The sequence below is a fragment of the Oryctolagus cuniculus genome, chromosome 5 (assembly GCF_051225735.1).
Source record: "Oryctolagus cuniculus isolate XC-2025 breed Fujian yellow rabbit chromosome 5, ASM5122573v1, whole genome shotgun sequence".
NCBI lineage: Eukaryota > Metazoa > Chordata > Mammalia > Lagomorpha > Leporidae > Oryctolagus > Oryctolagus cuniculus.
In genome coordinates, this window is record NC_142871.1 from 113,255,214 (window position 1) to 113,277,281 (window position 22,068).

The 22,068-nt window shown below is 37.4% G+C and overlaps 1 protein-coding gene across 1 annotated transcript in view; it reads left to right on the top strand.

Moving 5' to 3' along the window:
- COL21A1 (collagen type XXI alpha 1 chain) overlaps nucleotides 1–22,068 on the top strand; it is a 180,147-nt gene that overhangs the window by 44,489 nt on the left and 113,590 nt on the right. Inside the window, exons 2-3 of the mRNA XM_089333077.1 lie at nucleotides 9,665–9,788; nucleotides 14,454–15,005. Coding sequence (XP_089189203.1) covers nucleotides 9,689–9,788; nucleotides 14,454–15,005 — 652 coding nt within the window. The 5' untranslated portion in view covers nucleotides 9,665–9,688. The remainder of the gene's footprint in view (nucleotides 1–9,664; nucleotides 9,789–14,453; nucleotides 15,006–22,068) is intronic.

The following is a 22,068-nucleotide window of genomic DNA, read 5'->3' on the forward strand; positions in this document are numbered from 1 at the left end:
ACAGAGTAAAAGGAGAGGAAGAGAACAGGATTCTAAGCACCTTTTAAAATTATCCTGACATTAATTGGGCTTCAAAAAGTTATTTGGCTAAAACAGAAAGTTATTTTGTGTGAACAAAAGAGAGATTATTGGTGGTGTTTTTTTTTTTTTACTGTTTGTGTATTTGATTGTGTCACATTTTGGCTTTAATTGATCCACAACTTCAAAGCTAAAGATGCATTTCCTAAAAATAAACTCTACTCCAAAAATAACAGTTGGTTTTCTATGTGGGATTGGGTGGTATCTGGGTTGGCTTGTTTGGTTGCTTGGTTGGTTGGAACATGGCCACTAATGCAGCAGTTGATTCTGTGTCTCAGTGGACTATATAGCATTCCACAGTTGTGTTCTGTACACTTTGTTCTGGGCCAGTCGTTCCACTGTTTGTGGCTTCACTAGAAGTAATTTCAGAAAATAAAAATGTTAATATAAATATATCACCATCTTGAGAAAAAAAGAAAATATCTTACCAGTGATGGGGGAGTCACTAAATATTTAACTGATTGCCAAAACACGCATGGCATCGTATGGCTTACAAAATAATTGGTTGTAAACTCCTGTCTTCAAGGAATCTACAGGCAACTAGTTATACATTTATGAATACATATATACACATGAGTGTATATTATCACAGGATGTCCATCAATGACTCATTAAAATTTAACAGATTATGCACCATGAATACACAGGAAAGTGGGATTCCTTTCAACCATAACAACTGCTCTTTTGTCCATTTATATTTTTGAAAATCTGGTTTTAAAAAATTAAAGGCAGAGGGTTCTGGCATTGTGGCACAGTAGGTTAAGCCTCTGGTTTGGATGCAGGCATCCAAGTGCTGGTTCAAGCCCTGGCTGCTAAGCTTCTGGTTCAGGTTCCAGCTAATGTGCCTGGGAAGGCAGAAGAAGATGACCCATTTTCATCCACGTGGGAGACTGGATGGAGCTTTTGGCTCCTGGCTTTGTCCTGGTGAAGACCTGGCTGTTTTGACCATTTGAGGAGTGAACTAGCAGATGGAAGCTCATTGTCTGTTTCTCTAACTGCTACTCAAATAAATAAATCTTAAAACAAAATTTAAGGAGAAGGGAAGAAAACATTTCTTTATTAGTTCTTCAAGTTGATTAGTGTCTGTGCAACGTGCTTCTATGATATTTCATGTAGCTTTAACAACAATCTAGCAAGGTAGGCAGGGTTGGCTTATCCCTGTTATTAGAGAGGACAGTAAGGTTCAAAGAATTAAGCAATTTGTTTTAAATCATACAGTGAGTAGTAGATTGATAATTTGAGCCTGTTTCATATGAAAGCCTTTACTCTTTCAACTATGCCATGATTTCTAGCATTGTGTGCAGGAAAGTACAAAAGTGCTTAGATTTGGATAAATCTCCATGGATATTTCCAGTTTTATCTGTGGGTAGTTGAACTTGACTATGGTAGACATGTCTGCACATAGAGGTTGTGTATTAGGAGTTGCTGGAGGAGGGATTAAAAAAGAATATGATTATAGCATAAGATGTTATATCACCTGTCTTTGAAAACTAGATATTTGGGATAAGTGATAGTATAAGAGAGAGAGAGGGAGGGGGAGGGGGAGAGACCAGCCAAATCCTCAGAGAAATTGATTGTTGGATGATGGTTTAGCAGGAGGTGAGGAAGTGGAAGGAACCAAATGAAAATATTTATCTCATAAAGCTCAACCATTAAAGAAGGAAATAAAGGAACATCCATGTAACAAGGTCAAGAGAGGGATAATCCTTTCAGAATTAATTGTAAGTTTCTCAGTTTTGTGTTTGCCTGTGAGTACTCATTTTGTCAGCACATGTCCCAAAACTGGTATCGCCTGTCATATGTGTAAAACTAGGAGTTTAAGCGTTTGTGAATGTGACTGGGATGTGATCAAACTTATTCTACTGGACAGTTTTAAATCAAAGTTGAGTCTTCAGGTGTATATCTGCCTGTCTTTGGATTTCTTGTGTCTAAAACCAATGCAAAAGGAATTCATATGAGCGAACTCAGAGACTGGAGCCAGTCTCTGTATACCAATGTGTTACTTAAGGGTAAATGTCTTTAATAAATATAAAATGTAAGGATATTTAAAAAATCTTTAATATATACATAGTTTTGTTTTATCTACCAACCATATGCCATGATGTAATGGAGCTATAACTGGACAAAATTTTAAAAAGTAATCTTGACTGGGGTAGGATATTGAGTCTGTTTTGGTTATCATGATTTAGTAAAAGCTATTAAACCCACAGACTCTGCTAGTCTGTAACGAGGAAGTCCTTGTCCCTGTTCTTGCTCCAACACTGGAATCAGAGGACAGTCATATTCTAGATTCTGTTTATTTTGGCACAACTTAGTTTATTGTATTTGTTTTATAATTAAATGTCATCTTTGCCAGGTTAAGTTGGTAAGAATTAAAGAATTAAAAAAATATGTCTTTAACTCAGTGAGATACTTTGCACATATCTAGCTATCATTTAAAAATTACATTAATGATAGGATGGATACATTTTGTAAGTTGCAAGTACATTTTTATAGCTGAAATTTTCCCAAGTTGCCAACTAAAGTTGGACTGCAACAGACCAGCTCAGGGTTTCCATGGAAACATGATTTCATCCCATCCATGAAAACCCATTTTGTTTTTCCTCCTTTATCATGGAACTTGAAACTCTGCAATGTTTTTCCTGTGAGTCCTGATCCAAGAAAAAGAAAACAGGTCTCCAATTAAATGAATATTCACATTTAGCTCATTGAAGTTGAACTATAGGACGGTTTCAATTATGGAGATAAGCAATGGCCATAGCCTGACATCTTTCATGTTTAGCTACTACTATGTGCTTTTGTTATTTTGGTTTTGTATTTTGATTGTCCTCCTAAAATGACTATCCTAAGCTAACTGAAAATTACTGTAACATCTGTATTCTCTGGTGTTTAGCTGATTTAAAATCTCCAGTGAAAGTGCTGTGGCATCCTTCATTTTTATTTTCTCTGATGCCTACTTGAACACCTGATACAAGGTGGTTCTCAAATATTTATTGAATGAATGATCCAATAAATACTTGATGGCCTTCTAGGAACTTAGTACTGTCAAGGTCTCTGTGGGATAAAAAAGAATCATATCAAATATCTATTACCAGAGATACGTATCATCTATAGTACTTTCCTGTCTGAGAGCAAGGGATGTAAGAAGGGTCAAAAATGAAATAGAAGCTCCTGCTACTTACATAAGCCACAGATTTACCATACCCTTTTAGCTTTGCAGCAGTCCTAACAGACTGATATTTTTTAAATGAGAAAAACTAGCTTAGCAAGTTTAGGTAAGTTGTTCATGGGAATGATTGATGGGCCAGTGTTTTTATAGCAGTCTAGCATTGGCAGGTATACTTATTAGTTGGAGAGACAATTTTCTGCACACGCGAGAAACACTGGCATCCCATATGGGAGCCTGTGACTCACAGCTTCTTCGTTTTGATCCAGTTCCCTGCCAAAGAACCTGGGAAAACAGCAGAGGATGGCCCAAGAAATTGGGCTCCTGCTACCCACATGGGAGACCCAGATGGAGTTCCAGGCTCCTGGATTCCACCTGGCCCAGCCATCTCCATTGAGGCCATTTGGGGAATGAACCAGTGGATGGAAGATTCATTCTCATTCTCTCTCTCTCTCTCTCTCTGACTCTGCCTTTCAATTCAATAAAATAAATAACTTTTTTTTGAAGATTTATTCACCTATTTGAAAAGCAGAGTTATAGAGAGGCAGTGGCAGGGGGAAGAGAGAGAGAGAGAGAGAGAGAGAGAGAGGTGTCTTCCATCCACTGGCTTACTCCCCAAATGGCTGCAATGGCCAGAGCTGGACCAATCCAAGCCAGGATCCAGGAGCTTCCTCCGGATCTCTCATGTAGGTGAAGGGGCCCAAAGACTTGGGCCATCATCCACTGCTTTCCCAGTCAACAGCAGAGAGCTGGATCGGAAGTGGAGCAGCCAGGACTGGAAATGGCACCCACTAAGGGTGCCGGCACTGCAGGCTGCAGCCCCACCCACTACACCATAGCCATAGCGCTGGCCCCATAAATAACTCTTAAAAAAAAAAAAGAAATGAGGCTAATAGCATGTAATTTAAGAGGAATTTACAGATAGAAAAAAAGACTACCTTTATAAACACAGGTTAAAATTACCAACAGAATCTCCCTGCCTATTTTCAGCAGATTTGCTGGCACCGGCAGATAAAGTACACTGTACTCCATGTTCCTTGGCTATCTTTTACCAGTCTCATTTTAAGTGATTATACAGACATGTATATATATTTTTTTGATCCAATACTTAGTAGTTGCTATGGCCAGATTGGATTTTACAACACTCCTCCAAACTCCATATGGCAGTCACTTCTGTCCTGTATGCTTTTACTGGCTAGAGTGCATGGAATTCTACAAATCAATCAAGAAAGCATTCATCCACTCTGCAAGTGGAAGCAAACTCTGAATCTAGCAGTTTGGATTAGAGGGGGTGTTATCAATAAAGAGATGGCTTAAGTACATATTTTAATAGACTAGATGTGAGATGACAAGGTGTTGCCTTGTAGGGAGACACATAGAGGAGATGTTGTTGGAAGTAGAATAAGATTTAATTGAGACAATATCTATTGAGGGTCAATGCTGTGCAGTGCTTTTCAGACATTGATGGTGCAGTGATGAAAAAGAATGACTAAGTCTCTTTCATTCTTAGAGGTCATTTATAAATGTAGGGGAAATAGAAAAGACGGACATGAGCTCCTAAGGTGTTATCTTTAACAAGTGGATAGAAACCAATGCTTTCAATTCAGTGGTGGAAAATGCTGTGATTCCCTCCTTTTTTTCCAGATAAATAATAAAATTTTATTAATTAATTACTTGACTCTTCCCTAATGCTTTTCTCTTTACATTTTTGTGACATACTCATTAATTACCTCTTTGTGTGACACAGATATTTAAAATATAATATTCTCTGGAGAAAGTATAAGCTAGTTCATTCTTGCTTCTAACATCTGGATTGAAACATAGTGCGGTGTTTCATCTATATTACCCCTAACCATGGTTAATCAAAATTTATGTTTTAGGGGATTCCCCTTTTAGCTTTAATTTTTTAACCAGAAATGGATTAGATTCTATTCTTGTATTTCAACCATGATGTTCAAGTAATTTAAAAAATAGCTAGTAGCTGGGGGGTAAATTAAACATTTAAAGAGTAAGTTAAAAATGAATGATTTAATTTTGCATGAAGTTTTAAAATAAACTAAAATGTAAGAATTTTCTTGGATAGTAAGTTGAGTACAAATGTCTGTGCTTCTTGCCACAGAATTGCCTTACAAAATTAAATGTACTTTTTGTCTATAATCATAACAGCTTCTTATTGAAAGCTCACTAATTGTCAGACCCTTTTCTTTGTGTTTTCCATTCTTTATCTGACTGATTTGTACAGTCTCTTGAAATACTGACATTCTAATTAAAGATATTTTTTCAAATATATGGAAATGGCTAAAATTTATATTACTTAAAAGCTATCGTTAGAAACCTGAAGATCTCCTGCAACATTCCTCTTTACCATAGAGCTACAACCTACTAATTTCTTGTAACTATCTTTTCTGGAAATTATCTACCTGTTTTAAATAACTCTTTATATTTAAATTCTTTATTAGTTTTGTATATCTTTTAAATTTCAATTATAATTACTGAAAATTTCCGTTATACCACGTGCATTGCTTTTATCCCACCTAGACAATGCATCATTTTAAAGTCAATAATCAGTTACATTGTTATGATTAAATACATGTTTTTTTATTTGGTTCCTGAATAATACTCTAATACATTCATTTCTTGAGTACCTTTTCTGTTCAAAATCATGATTATATGTTTCTCTTGCCTTTTTTGTCGCCCAGAGATCCTTAATTCTCCTCCCAAATACTCTGTTGTAATATATAGTCTGTTGCAGCCCACTCTAGCTTTTTTCCTCCAGCAGATAATACTTCTGAGCCCTCTTTTCTCCAGTTTCCTTTTGGGTCTACTTTTTTCCACATTTGTTACATAGCTATTATCCTTTATGTCTCAAACATCCTTTTGCTACTCTTGTTTGAGGCTACTGTTTCCTAGCATAACTTTTTCTTTCTTGACTTACATGTATATTTTTATTATTAATTAATTAATTAATTAATTTGACAGGTAGAGTTACAGACAATGAGAGAGAGAGACTGAGAGAAAAGTCTTCCTTTCATTGGTTCACCCCCCAAATGGCCGCCACGGCAGGTGCTGTGCCTATCTGAAACCAGGAGCCAGGCACTTCCTCTGGGTGCAGGGGCCTAAACACCTGGGCCATCCTCCACTGCCCTCCCGGGCCACAGCAGAGAGCTGAACTGGAAGAGGAGCAACTGGGACTAGAACCCAGCGCCCATATGGGATGCCGGTGCCACAGGCGGAGGACTAAACAAGTGAGCCACGGTGCTGGCTCCTATTTTTATTATTTTTAACCTGAGTGTGTGGAGAGGCAGTAGAAAGAGGAGATGGAGAAGGAGAGCTCACATTTGCTAGTTTACTCACCAAGTCAAATGCCCACAACCACTGAAGCTGGCACAGGGCTAAATCCAAGAGCTGGGAACTCAATCAAGGTGTCTTACATAGGTGGTAAGGATACAACTACTTGAGACATCACTTGCTACCTCCGAGGGTCTGCATTAGCAGAAAGCTGGAATTCGGAGCTGGAACCAAGACTTGAACCCTTACATATGTATTTTTTTTAAATAGAAATGTACTCACTTATCTTTTTAAAGGTCTAGTTATAGTGAATTGTCATTAAATTCCTCTTTCCCATCAGACTTTGCAGAGCAGGAGTAGAGAGAATCTGTATATTCAGCATTGAAGACAATATGTAAAACAATAGTTTCTTTGTATCTATTAACCTTTCTATAAAATAGGGATTATTTCCTGTTCTGCCTGCTGTACTAGGTGGTGGTTTAGATAATTACAGTAACAAATGTCACTTATTTAGCTAACCATAAATTATTATATGTACCTAAGGTGATATTCATTAACTACATATTTCTGGAGTTGCATTTTGACTTGTGTAATTCCAGGAGTTATAACCACTGTTCTGCTTTTTTTTTTTTTATTATTGATGAAGCTAACAAACACTATGCACTTACATATTTACATAAATTAATTCTTCTTAAAAAACCCATTATCCAGCATTTTGCTCTTCTAAATCCTGTTCTTTTCTCATTGGTGCTTCCTTTTATATCATTATGTTCAAATATAGAACATGCCACATGTGTGTGTGTGTGTGTGTGTGTGTATGTGTACATGCAAAGACTAGAATTTCAACCCCCCCCCCCCCATTCTGTTTTACAGTTTGGTCAAAGACAGAACCTTTAAGTAAGCATGCGTTCCTGTGGTGGGGGAGGGGCTATTTTTAATCTTCGTTTTACAGCCAAGCACTACAACCAGTTTGGGGTGGCATCTTTCCTGACAGTTCCTCATTTCGAAAGTTTTTATTACATTCCTCATGCTAATCCCTGTGCCTTTCTCCCGATCCCCTTAAAGCTACGTTCTTTGCACAGGGACAAGAAATTTGCTTTCATTTGTGTCTACTGTTCTGAGAAATTCACTAATCGGTATTTTTTTATTTTGATATTAACAAAATATTAGCAATGATGACAGTGTAGCATAGAGGGTAAGGAAGTGGGGGAGATACGAAAAGCAAAAGAGGACATGATCAATCAGTTGATTTCTTTATTTCCTGCCTCCCCTGAGAATGAAGTCAGTTTTAAAGAGCTCCTTGGGTCAAAAGAGGGATGATCTACTTGGTGAGGAAGCTACATCATGATGCACCCACATACTTTAAACCCACTGATGGGTTAATTCCACATTTAAGGAAAATAGTTTTAAACATACACACTCCATGTGACTCCTGCCACTTGACTTTGCCCCCTGCTGTTGGTTCTTCCCTTTGTTCCCACAAGCAATTCCTAGACCTTCATTCTGTTCCCAGAGCAAGGCGAAACTACTCCATCAGTAGAAGGGAAACTTTGTCACCAATCCTATTAAGTCTGATTCCATCATGTGGCTTAAATATCAACTCAGATGTCATCTCTTCAAAGAGGCTGTCTCTCCCGATGGTCCCAAGTTACACATTACTGTTTATCTTTCTTTACACCACTTACCACTGTCTGAAATTCAATCATGTGGTCTCTGGTACACACAAAGTGCATGAAAGGAGGTTTCTTACCCAGCTTGGTCACCTCTGAATTCCCAGCTCTTGAAAGAGTGTCTGTCACACAGTAGGCCCTTACTAAGTGTTTCTTTTGAATAAATATAGAGGAAAGAGTTCTTGAGTCAGAGGTTCTGAGTCTGTTGCTTGTTGGAGTGCATGACAGGCAAGCCATAGAACCTAAGTCAGTCTTACTTCCCTCAACAGTGTGCAAGATTAAACAAACTAGTGTTGTCTCAAAGCAGTTTCTAAACTATAGAATTTTGTTATCACAGTAATCCTGTCAGAACAGAGAGTATGGAGCAGCATTTCCACCATTTAAGGGAAGATCACAAGTCACTGGGTTCATTCCCCGGCCCCATTTTTTAAACATTAGAATCCGCTGCCCCTCTGATCACTATTGATTATACCATTTATTGTGCTTATTGGACTTTTTTTTTGTTTCAACTGATATACACATTTTGGGAATGAACCAGTAAATAGAAGTAAGTTCTGTTTCTTTCTCTCTGTGTCTTTTAAATTCCTTCTCTTTGAAGGGGCTGCCTTTCTGACATGGATGAAACAACTGTGAATTTCTTCTATTCTATATATGGTAAATAACTTCTAAACTTTAAGACTATAGTTCATTTAGGTTTCTTTAAATCCTTTCCTTTCTGTTGCGTTTAAAATGACTATGGATTTGTAGTTTCTGGTATGTCCACAGTTGAGAACAACAGTATCTTCCAAATTCCCATGCTATATTCAGAACAAAATTCTGGGACTGATTTTTAAAAGGTATATTGAAGTCATGTAAGTGAGTATATGAATCAAAATAGTTTTTAATGTTTATAATCACTCCTCATTTGTCATGCTATTTCTCAGCTTTATCATGCAAATATTTTTACCAGATACCCTTTGAGTGTTTCTTAAATGCAAATACATATTTAAAAAAATATTTGCTACCATTCAGATATTGAAGTAAAGCTCTACATGCTGTACTAAAAGTTCTAGTAAACATTTGAGTAAAGATCACAGTCTTAGAAAAAGTGCACACTTTCCCAAGATAATTATGAATTACAAGATTATCAGCTGCATATTATTTTATTGTGTTAATGATAATCTAAATTAATTCTAAGGATAGTTTATGAAGTTAACTGTTTTCCAACTTGATATTGTAATTTTAACCTAATGTGTAATGACTAGGCATTTGTTCTTATCTGATATATTTAACTTTCCTTTTTCCTTTTTCTTTCCTTTTTTTTTAGGAATTGTAAATTCAAAATATTAGAATGAACACAAACATGGCACATCACATTGCTGTTCTTTGGATTATTTTGATTCTACTTCTTCAGAATTCTGTCATTTGTTCTTATCTGATATATTTAACTTTCCTTTTTCCTTTTTCTTTCCTTTTTTTTTAGGAATTGTAAATTCAAAATATTAGAATGAACACAAACATGGCACATCACATTGCTGTTCTTTGGATTATTTTGATTCTACTTCTTCAGAATTCTGTCTTAGCTGAAGATGGTGAAATAAGATCAAGTAAGAACTATCAACATTTTCTATTTTGTTACCAACATGTTGATTCTGTAAATAAAATCAAATGAGTTCAAACAGTGGTTTTAAAGAGCTCATTCTTACTGGCTTTACTGTTGTAATTCCCTAAAATAAACAAATGGTTGTGCTATGCATTAAAGAGAGGAATCGCTTCCTTTTTTGGGTAATTTTGACACAACTCTAATGAAGTTTATTCTAGTAATCTTTCAGGCTTTAGAACAGTCTAATATTTAGTCCATGTTTAGCCATTTCTGAACTGCATGATGTGGGAATAAACAAGAATCATAGGATGGTTATCAGGATTGAATGAGATAATAATGCATATAAATTGCTTAGTACAATGACATCTCAGGAAATGGTGGCTATTTTATTTATTACCCACAGGAAGATTTGCATTGGAGATGAAAAACCATACTAATTATAGTGCTGTTATCCAGGCCATTATTTATAGTTATGATACTTCATTTTAAAAGTTTGCTTATATTCTTATCTTTTATTTATTTTTAAAAAGATTTCTTTCATTTATTTGAAACGCAGAGTGATAGGAAGAGAGGAAGAGACACACAGAGAAAGAGATCTCCCATCTGCTACCTTATTTCCCAAATGGCTGCAATAGCCAGGGCTGGCCCTAGCCTGAGCAGGGAACTGGATAAGAAACAGCACCTGGGACTCCAACCAGCACTCTGATATGGAATGCTGGTGTTATAGGTGGTGGCTTAACCCTCTGAGCCACAATGCTGGCCCCATATTCATATTTTAAACTCATGAATACCTGACTAAATTAACTATGGTCTCTGTAACAGCTAAATCACGTAATTCAACAGCATGATTCAAGTTGACTTAAAATTCATTAAAGCAATATTATTTAATATTAGTATAACACTTCTGGCTGACAACACTGTATAAAATCTATGAGTGAGAAGAGATTTAAATATTTAAGGGAGTTTTTAGTGTGATACAGCTGGCTGGAGTGGTAACTAGTATTTGAACAGCACTTTCAATCTTTAGTCTCATTCCTGTTCTATGACATCGTTCATCTCTCTAAGAAGGAGACTTCCTGTATTTTGTCTGGAGTTTTAAATGCCAAGGCTTGCTTTTGTACCCATGCTCTTGGCTAAGGGTTACCATTATGAAATACATACTCTTTGCTCTGTGACCAGGAAAGGGGTGCGAAAGGCCCAGAATAACCCTGTAAGAGGGGAACCACTGAATAGGATGGCGCACAAGCCCTATGAGGTTCAGATGACAGAGGGCCTCAGTATTAAGAAGAGCTGACATTGAGGAGCTCTGCAAATGCAGCTTTCCTTTCCTTTTGTCTTTCCCCAAAAGCATAACCTTTTAATCTTGTTTAAGCTTCCAAAACTAACAAAAGACTGGCATTCTCCTGGGTTAGTGATTTTGCCTTTAGGCAGAATTCCATTTCTGCTGTCCCTGCCCTGAACCCTGGCGGTGGTGGTCAGGGCAGAGGTTTTATGGAATTGTGTCCCTAACACCTGCCTGAGGGCACTGCCACATACCTGTAGTATGACACCTTAGGCATATCGTCAGAATCTCAGCTCAATGTTTGTGACAATTCGTTCTTTCTTTCTTTCTTTCTTTCTTTCTTTTTTTTTTTTTTTGGAAAATTTTTGGTAATTCCTTTACTGTTAAACTTATCCAGCTAACATTAATGTTTATTTTTGCTGGTGTTTGTGATGAGTGAGTTAAAATCGGAACCTCTTGGCCGGTGCCGCGGCTCACTAGGCTAATCCTCCGCCTTGCGGCGCTGGCACACCGGATTCTAGTCCAGGTCGGGGCCCCGGATTCTGTCCCGGTTGCCCCTCTTCCAGGCCAGCTCTCTGCTGTGGCCAGGGAGTGCAGTGGAGGATGGCCCAGGTGCTTGGGCCCTGCACCCCATGGGAGACCAGGATAAGTACCTGGCTCCTGCCTTCGGATCAGCGTGGTGCGCCGGCCGTAGCACGCTGGCCACGGTGGCCATTGTAGGGTGAACCAACGGCAAAAAGGAAGACCTTTCTCTTTGTCTCTCTCCCCCTCACTGTCCACTCTGCCTGTCAAAAAAAAAAAAAAAAAAATCGGAGCCTCTTCCTGTGAACTCTGTTAACATGGTAGGTATGTAAACAGACATAGATAAGGGAAGGCGAGTGCAAAGAAGACAAGGGAAAAAGAGGGTTGCTAAAGAGAGGCAAAAAATGCTATGAATGCCATTTGTCACTAATTTTACTTTAGTGAGGTACTTTACAATTATATCTTATTTGCAAATATGTGTAAGAAATAAATCACCCTTACTATGACTTTTAATTGGGCATGTGATAACTACTTACAGGAGATCAATAAGATGAGTAAAATCAAAATACTTAACACTTGATCACATATTTCCTTGACTCCCCATCTCATCTTTTACAACTCATAATTTCCAGGGATATGAGACTTCCCCGTGCTAAACGTAAATAAAGAATACATATAAAGTTTTATCATGTGGACCATAAACAACAGCTGTTTTCCTGCATTCAGAAGTTAGAATAGGAGAAGCCAGATACAGCTGCTCCTTCCCACACACAGTCTCTGCCATTCCAAACGTGCGATTCCCCAAGCAAATAAAACTGTCTGTCAGGGTCTGTGTCTGTCTCTTATCTCTGGGCTTTGTGCTTGCTGTTCCCTTTGACTGGAATTTGTCCTCCCCATGACCTGGTTGAAGTTCTCCTTTTGGATCTCAGGTTGTCTCTTCACTTGTCCGTAAAACCTTTCCTCCCTCTGAAGTGCTCTTACGGTACTCTGTACTTTCTCTCACCAGCCAGTTTTCTGTGTTATTAGACTATGAGCTTTATTGAGATTCTTATGTGTCTTTGCACACAGTACCTAGCATACTATCAGGCATAAAGTATATATCCATTATACATATACTAGGAGAATGAAATAGGGCTAGAGACATGCTGTGTATGCTGTAGACAAGATATTTAACAAAATTTTATTCTTTTTCTACAAATGTTTATAACATATCCAGGTATAATTTATATCAAAAATAGTCTTTTTTGTTCCTGATAGAACTCTACGATGTGCTGATTACCTGTATTTCTTTTGTTATCTAAAAACAAAAATCTATTTTTGAGAGAAAAAGATTTATAACCTTGAAGTTATATTAACTCTGCATAAGTGTTGTTTTGATTAAAGTAGTAGCTGAAAATGTGAGATCAGACCCTCAGAAACTGATCTTGGATGTAATGAAAACAATTGGCTGCTTTGGTGATTGTCTTATTTAACTTTTATCAACTATATGAAGAGCTGTTGAGTCGAAGTTGGCAGGAAATTTGTTTGTTTTTAAGATTTATGTATTTCAAAGGCAGAGTTACAGAGAGGCAGATATATATCCATTTATAATATATATCCATATATAATATTATATATATACCCACACACATGCACACACACACACACACACACACAGAGGTCTTCCATCCCCTGGTTCATTCCCCAGATGGCTGCAATGGCTGGAGCTGCACCAATCCGAAGCCCGGAACCCAGGAGCTTCTTCTAGGTCTCTCACATGGGTGCAAGGGCCCAAGTACTTGTACCATCCTCCACTGCTTTCCCGGGCCATAGCAGAGAGGTGAATTAGAAGCGGAGCAGCCGGGATTCAAACTGGTGCTCATATGGGATGCTGGCACTGCAGGTGGCAACTTTGCCCACTACCACAGCACTGACCCAGGAAATTTGTTTTTAATTTTTTCTCCTTATTCATTGGTTTGTACAAATGTATTTTAAGTTTATAGGAAACATATATTAAGAAAAGCAATGAATGTGTTTCAACAATTTTTGCACCAAAATAAACTTATCCTGTAAGAAAGTTATTTATTTATTTATTTATGAGATGGAGATAGGGAGAAAAACAGAGTGAGCACTCCCATCAGCTGGATCACTCCTCAGAGGCCCACCACAACTGAGGGGCAGAGGCAAGGAGCTGGAAGCTGAGACCTTAACTCATATTTACCGTGTATATGGCAGGGATCCAACTACTTGAGGCATCACTGCTCCCTCCTAGGTTCTATATTGGCAGGAAGCTGGAGTCAGGAGATGGAGCTGGGAATTGAACCCAAGGGCTCTGATGTGGGACACTGGCATCCTAACTGGAGGCTTAACTGACAGGCCAAACACCTATCCAAACATCAACTTGTAATTTCATTTTCTAAGAACTTTAAAGTATATACATATAAATATATTTATATACATATATTTATTTATTTGAGACACACACACACACATGCACACCCACACCCACTCACCCACTCACCCACTCACTCACTTGCTAATATGAGAGAGAGTACTCCAATGCACGGGTTTACTCTCCAAAGACCTATAAGAGAGTCAGGTACACAATTCAGGTCTCCCATGGGGTAGCAGAGTCGCAATTACTTGAGCAATTATCTGCTACCTCCCAGCACCTGCACTGTCCGGAAGCTACAGTCAGGATCCAGGGGCAAGTATTGATCAAATCCAGGCACGCCAATATGGGACTCAGATGTCTCAACCAGTGTCTTAACCACTGAGCCAAATACCCACACATGATTTGATTTTATACCTGAACATTATTTAAAGCCTCTTACTCTTTCCTTTGTGTATAATAAATATTTTCTGGTGGTTTTCTTTTTCACTTAGGTTGTCGTACTGCTCCTACAGATTTAGTTTTCATCTTAGATGGTTCCTACAGCGTTGGCCCAGAAAACTTTGAAATAGTGAAAAAGTGGCTTGTCAACATCACAAAAAACTTTGACATAGGACCAAAGTTCATTCAAGTTGGAGTGGTCCAGTATAGCGACTACCCCGTGCTGGAGATTCCCCTGGGCAGCTATGATTCAGGAGAGAATTTGATAGCAGCAGTGGAATCCATACACTACTTAGGAGGAAACACCAGGACTGGAAAGGCCATCCAGTTCGCACTTGATTACCTTTTTGCCAAGTCCTCACGATTTCTGACAAAGATAGCAGTGGTACTTACAGATGGTAAATCCCAAGATGAAGTTAAGGATGCAGCAGAAGCAGCGAGAGACAGTAAAATAACATTATTTGCCATCGGTGTTGGTTCCGAAACAGAGGATGCAGAACTGAGAGCCATAGCCAACAAGCCTTCATCTACTTATGTGTTTTATGTGGAGGACTACATTGCAATATCCAAAATAAGGGAAGTGATGAAGCAGAAACTTTGTGAAGGTAAGTCTTCCTGTGATTTGGCAGCAATTAATGATTCATTTCTTTTTGGTATTATCTGCTCATAAACTCTGGTATAATTTCATTTAATGTCAAAATATTTATGATATTGGAATTGAGGTGAGCACACATTTTAATGTTGGATTTATTCTGGATAAATTTTGTTTTTAGGAATAATTGTTTTTATATAATCTGCATATAGAAATCACAACATTTCCTTTAATGTATAGAACATCTATTATGAAGATGGTAGAATGTAAAGATGCATAAAACTAAACCACACATAATCATATCATTCCTGTTACTGAGGTTTTACATATTTTTTACAGTAGTCTTTTTGCTGTTTCTGCCCTCTGTGTGTCTTAGAATTTATTTATTTTGCCTAAATCAGCATATGAGGAGTCTTCAGAGATCTGTGAAAAAATATGCATTATTTAAAAATTATGCATAGATTTCAATTTTTTGACCAGAATAAACTTATAACTTCATTTTCCATGAATTTTTAATGACATTTATTTATTTGAAAGTCAGAGAAACACAGAGAGAGAGATAGAGAGAATGAGAGAGACAGAGAGAGAATGAGCTTCCATCTATTGGTTCACTTCCCAGATGGCCGCAGAAGCCAGGAACCAGGAGCTTTATCCAGGTCTCCCATGTGGGTGACAAAAACCCAAGCACTGTGACTTGCTGCTGCTGCTTTTTTCCAGGCCACTAGCAGGGAGCTGGATTGGAAGTGGAGCAGCTGGAACATGAATTAGTGCTCATTGGGATGCAGAGTCGCAGGAGGCAGCCTTACCTGCTATGCCACAATGTCAGCCCATCATGAACTTTTAGAAGTACCTTGCTATACAATTTCATACTCTAATTTTTATATACCTCATTGTGTATAGATATATAATTGCCATACTCTTACAAATATGATAACAATTTGCTACTGTAATTAATTTAACAATTTCAAATTTAATACATATGGTTTATTTCTAAATTTTATTACTATAAATAACAATATCAAATATTCTTGTATACAATTCTGAAAGAGAATAGTTTTTAGCAAATGAATATCAAATTACTGACATTTTAAAAGATTTGGGAAAGTGCTAAAAATTACACTGATAGACTTAAAGGGGGTGGGTGTTTGGCCTGGCAATTAAGATGCTCACATTGGGTACCTGAGTTTGATTCCCAGCTCTGCACCAATGCAGACTCTGGAGACAGCAGTGATGGGGCCCATGCTGTCTTCTGAGAGCCTTGGACTGGGTTTTTGGCATTGTGGACATTTGGGGAGTCAACCAGCAAATACAAGTCCTCTCTCACTTTCTCTTTCGTTCTCTGTCTCTCTGCCCCTCAATTACATTTTTTAAAAAAGGAAAAGCTTAAATTCTCTTTTAAAGAACACTTGAAAAAATAAGGGTATTAATTATGTATATATTAATCCACAAAATCTAACTTCTTGTTGATTATAAGTACATGTTATGACAAAAGCTCCAATTTTTGGTCACTGTTAATCTTGTCAGGAAATAGATATTCTATGTTCGAGATTATGTGGAACAATAATTTGTTCATGTCTTTTATTTGTAATATTATAAGCATTTAATATATTCTAGTTGAATGTAATATTCATGTAAAATGAAAATAATATTTATTAAATGACTTCATTTTCTGCTTTACCTACAAAAACTCCAGAAGTATGTTAGTTTACATTTGGTTAACATTCCTCTGTTTGTGGATGAAGAAAAAAATTGTACCATTAATTAACTCTTTTTAAAAAAAATTGTTTCAGGAAAAAGAGAAAAGCATTTTAGAGTTTATTTAGAATACTTACTTAAGAAAGTATAGAAAATTAGGCAGCTTCTTTAATCAAACTTTAATGAAAAGTACTGTAACAAGTGCAAATACACACTTGTGTTTTTTCATGAGTGACTAACAGAAAGACTGAATTGACTTTTGTCATGCTGAACAGGCCAGATGGATTTAGCTTTCTATTATTTTGTCAGATTGGTTAGAATTCTTTGATTTTTTTTTTGAAAGATTTTATTTATTTGAGAGGTAGAGTTACAGTGAGAGGGAGAGACAGAGAGAAAGGTCTTTCTTCCACTGGTTCACTCCCCAAATGGCCACAACGGCAGGAGCTACGCTGATCCGAAGCCAAGAGCCAAGTGCTTCTTCCTGGTCTCCCACATGGGAGCAGAGGCCCAAGCACTTGGGCCATCCTCCACTGCTTTCCCAGGCCACAGCAGAGAGCTGGACTGGAAGAGGAGCATCCAGGCCTTGAACCAGTGCCCATATGGGATGTAGGCACCTCAGGCGGAGGATTAACCTACTGTGCCACGGCACTGGCCCCAGAATTCTTTGATTTTTAAAGCCATGTATTTCATTATCAACATAGAATTTTCCTGAAGAAATTCACTTACTCATTTGTATTCAAAAATAGGTTAGCTGATTAAATATACTTGTTCAGTGTTTGCTTCAGTGACTTATTTTGGATATGTGTTTTGGGTAGTGCATTATATTATGAAAATACTGATTAGACATGAATGAACAGCTTCACTTAAAAGGGGTAAATCTACAATCTGTAGGAAAAAAATCAAATTTGAAATCCTTCCAAATATTTCTTCATCCACGCTCAAAGAATGTAAATAATTTCTGTGTTTATTCAGTTTACTTAAGCTGTACAACAGCTATCTTTTAAAATGTGGTTTTTGTAATTATATTTATGGAATACATGTATTTTTACATTTTACTTTTATGCCATATTAAAGTATAATTATTGTACTAAATTGATGCATCATATTGTGTAATCAAATCATATAATTTGTGTTTGAATCAATTGACAACTTCACTTTTTTTGACAAATGGTTAACTTCTATTTGAAATGCTTACCATATAAAATGACTATTTTGCAATATTATTTACTTTTATACACTGCTGGTCCGAATCACAATGAACACAATGTTGTTTACCTTTGTTTCCAGTTTATTTCATCTTCATGGACTTACAGTTTCCCTAGGAGAATTATCTCCAATATTTTCCTTATGTTAGGACCATTAATTTTGTGATGGGCAATGGTTTCTTTATTTATGTGTCTGGAAGCCTCTTGTTAAAATTACCACAACTATTTCTCCTTCTTGTCCTTCTCCTCTGTAGTGCCCTCCTCCTCTTCCCCCCGCTTTTTGTAAAAAGCGTGTACCAGGAGATCTATCCTCTTAACAAATTTTTAAGGGTGCAGGTTTTGCATTATAATGCTGTGTTACACATCAGCTCTTCAGGACTTTTCATCTTACTCAACTGAAACTGTATATAATCATTGTAAAAATACTCTCCATTCCTCCTTCCCACAGCCACTACCAACCATCATTCCATTCTGCTTTGATGAATTTGACTACTAAAGTAGTGCCTTGCAGTATCGGTTCCTCTGTGATTTGCTTATTTCAGTTAGTATAATAGCTTCAATGTTTATCCATGGTATCTTATATGACAGGCTTTCCTTCTTTTTATAGCTAAATTTTATTTCATCTGTGTACTTCAATTTTCTTATCAGTTTATACATACTTGGACATTTAGATTGTTTTCACAGTTTGAGTATTGCTGTAATGAATATTAACAAATACATCTATTTTCATGTTCTATTTTAAACTCTTTGATAAATACTCATAAGTAGGATTGCTATATAATGTGTTATTTATATTTTTAATGTTTTGAGGAAACTTCATAGTGCTTTTCACATCAGCTGTATCAGTTTGTTTTCTCAGCAACAGTGCATAAGAGTTTTAATTTCTCTACATCCTTGACAAAGCTTATTTTTGGTTTCTGATTTTTAATATAATGGCTGCTCTACTGTATGAGGTGATGCTTCATTGTGGTTTTGATTTCAGTTCCTTGTTGATTAGTGATGCTGACCATCTTTCCATATGTTTGTTGGCCTTTTGTGTGTCTTTTAGATAAATATTCCTTCAAGACATTTACCCAATGAGTCTTGTGTTTATTTTGGGTAGTAACCACTTCTAAGACATATGACTGGCCAGGGACATGGCTCAATAGGCTAATCCTCCGCTTGCGGCGCCGGAACACCAGGTTCTAGTCCCAGTCGGGGCGCCGGATTCTGTCCCGGTTGCTCCTCTTCCAGTCCAGCTCTCTGCTGTGGCCCGGGAGTGCAGTGGAGGATGGCCCAAGTGCTTGGGTCCTGCACCTGCATGGGAGACCAGGAGAAGCACCTGGATCCTGGCTTTGGATCAGTGTGGTGCGCCGGCTGCAGCAGCCATTGGAGGGTGAACCAACAGAAAAGGAAGACCTTTCTCTCTCTCTCTCTCTCACTGTCTATTCTGCCTGTCAAAAAAAAAAAAAAAAAAAAAAAAAGACATGACTAGCAAACATTTACCTATATCTAAGTCTTAAAACCAGGAAATATGAGGTCTCCAGCTTTGCTCTTGTTTCTCAATATATTTTGACTATTCATGGTCCTTTGTGGTTCCACGTGAATTTTGCGATGTTTTCTATTTCTGAAAAGTTGTCATTGAAATTATAATGGTGATTACTAAAAGAAATCAAAGGTACAAATAAACAGAACCATACCATGTTTACAGATAAAATGTTTTTCTATATTAAGATGTTCATGCTACCAAAGCTGATGTACAATATGTGTGTGTGTTTGTGTGTACGTGTGTGTGTGCGTGTGTGTCATTTTCAGTATATAAGATTATCTCATCTTCAAAAAAGAGAATTTTACTTCTTTGATTTTTCAGTTCGAATGTTTTTATTTCTTTATCATATGCCTAATTTCTCTGTATAGTACTGATTTGATTATAAGTAGTGAAACTGTACATTCTCGTCATGTTCAAGATTTTAGAGGAAAATATTTCAGTTTTTCACCCCGAATATGATTTTATTTATTTATTTATTTTGACAGGCAGAGTGGACAGTGAGAGAGAGAGACAGAGAGAAAGGTCTTCCTTTGCCGTTGGTTCACCCTCCAATGGCCGCCGCGGCCAGCGCACTGCGGCCGGCGCACTGTGCTGATCCGATGGCAGGAGCCAGGAGCCAGGTGCTTTTCCTGGTCTCCCATGGGGTGCAGGGCCCAAGCACCTGGGCCATCCTCCACTGCACTCCCTGGCCACAGCAGAGAGCTGGCCTGGAAGAGGGGCAACCGGGACAGAATCCGGCGCCCCAACCAGGACTAGAACCCGGTGTGCCGGCGCCACAAGGCGGAAGATTAGCCTATTGAGCCGCGGCGCTGGCCCTGAATATGATTTTAGTTGTGGGCTTTTCATATATGATGTCCATTTTGTGAGGTGCAGTCCTTCCATTCCCATTAGTTAATATTCTTTACAATGAGTTGGAATCAAATTTTGTGAGTTGCTTTTTCTGCATTTTAGGTATCTCTTATTTTTATCCTTTATTGTGTTGATGAGTTATATCATGATTGATTTTGATTTGTGGAATCATCCTTGTATTCTGGAAATAAATCTCGCTTGATCACAGTGTATGTTCCTTTTGATGTGGTATTGAATTCATCTTGTGGTGGAATTTTTAACATCTGTGTTTATGAGATATATTGACCTTTATTTTTCTTCTTTTAGTGTTTCTCTCTTTGATATCAAGATATTTCTGGTATCATAAAAACACATTTGGAATTGTTTCCTCCTCTATTATTTTGCAAGATTTTTAGATAGATTAGGATAGTATTTTTTCAGTTGTTTGCTAGAATTTACCAGTAAAGCCAACTCGTTCTTAGATTTTCTTTGTTGAGAGTTTTTTTGTTTGTTTGTCTGTTTTAAGAGTTGAACTTTTTAAAAGAGATTTTATTTATTTGAAAGGCAGAGTTCAGAGAAAGAGAGGTAGAGTGGCTGAAAGAGAGAGATCAATTCTCCATCTGTTGGTTCACTTCCCAAATGACTGCAGTGGCTGGGGCTAGGCCAGACCGAAACCAGGAGCCAGGAGCTTTGGCTCTCCCATATAGGTGTCAGGGGCCCAAGCACTTGGGCATCTCCTGCTGCCTTTCCAGGTATATTTGCCAAGTGCTGGATCTGAAGTGAAGCAGCCAGGCTTTGACCCATATGGGAGGCTGGCATTGCAGGTAACCCCAATACACAACAACACTAGCCCCTGTTGAGAGATTTATGATTACCGATTCTGCATCTCTACTGGACATATATAAATTCTCTATTTTCCAGTTTCTTGGTATAACAGTGAAGTTGTTTGCAGTTGTTTGTTTTAATCCATTTTACTTCTGTTATATCTGTTGTGTTTTCTCTGCCTTTCATTTCTGAATTTGAGTCTGCCTTCATTTTTCTTAATCTATATTAGAGTTGCCAATTTTGTTGATGTTTCAAAAAAAATTCAATAGTTTTGATTCTTTTTTCTTTTTAAAAGATTTTATTTATTTATTTGAAAAGTAGAGTTACAGATAGAAAGGAGACACAACCCATCTGAAGCAAGGAGACAGGAGCTTCTTCTGGGTCTCCCACATGTGTGCAAGGGCCCAAGCACATGAGCCATCTTCTACTGCTTTCTCAGGTCATAGTAGAGAGCTGTATTGGGAGAGGAGCAGCTGGTACTCAAACTGGTGCCCATATTAGAAGCTGGCGCCTCAGGCAGAGGCTTAGCCTACTATGCTACAGCCCTGGTTCTTTGTTTATTTTTTCTGTTCTCTTTTCATTGACGTATGTTGTAATCATTTTTCATTCAACAATTTTTATTGAATTCTTGCCACATGCCAGAATTTATATTAGGCATTGAGGCTAAAAGAATGAACAAAACTGATGGAAGTCCTTCTTTTCATGAAATTTACATTTTTGTTTAGGTGACAGGAAGAAAAAAATGTAATAAAACTAAATAGTAAAAAAAAAATCAGCTCATGCTAAATGCCATATAGAAAAACAATTCAAAGAGAAGGTAGAGGATAGGAGTGTTTTTTATTTTTAATTTTTCTTTTATTTATTTTATAGTTATTTTTAACATTCTTCCATATTCACTTCAAATATAGCCATAATGTACATGCATACTATTTTTTTCTTGAAAACAGATATAGTTTTCACAGAGTGAGAGATTCTTGACAATGATCATAATGTAG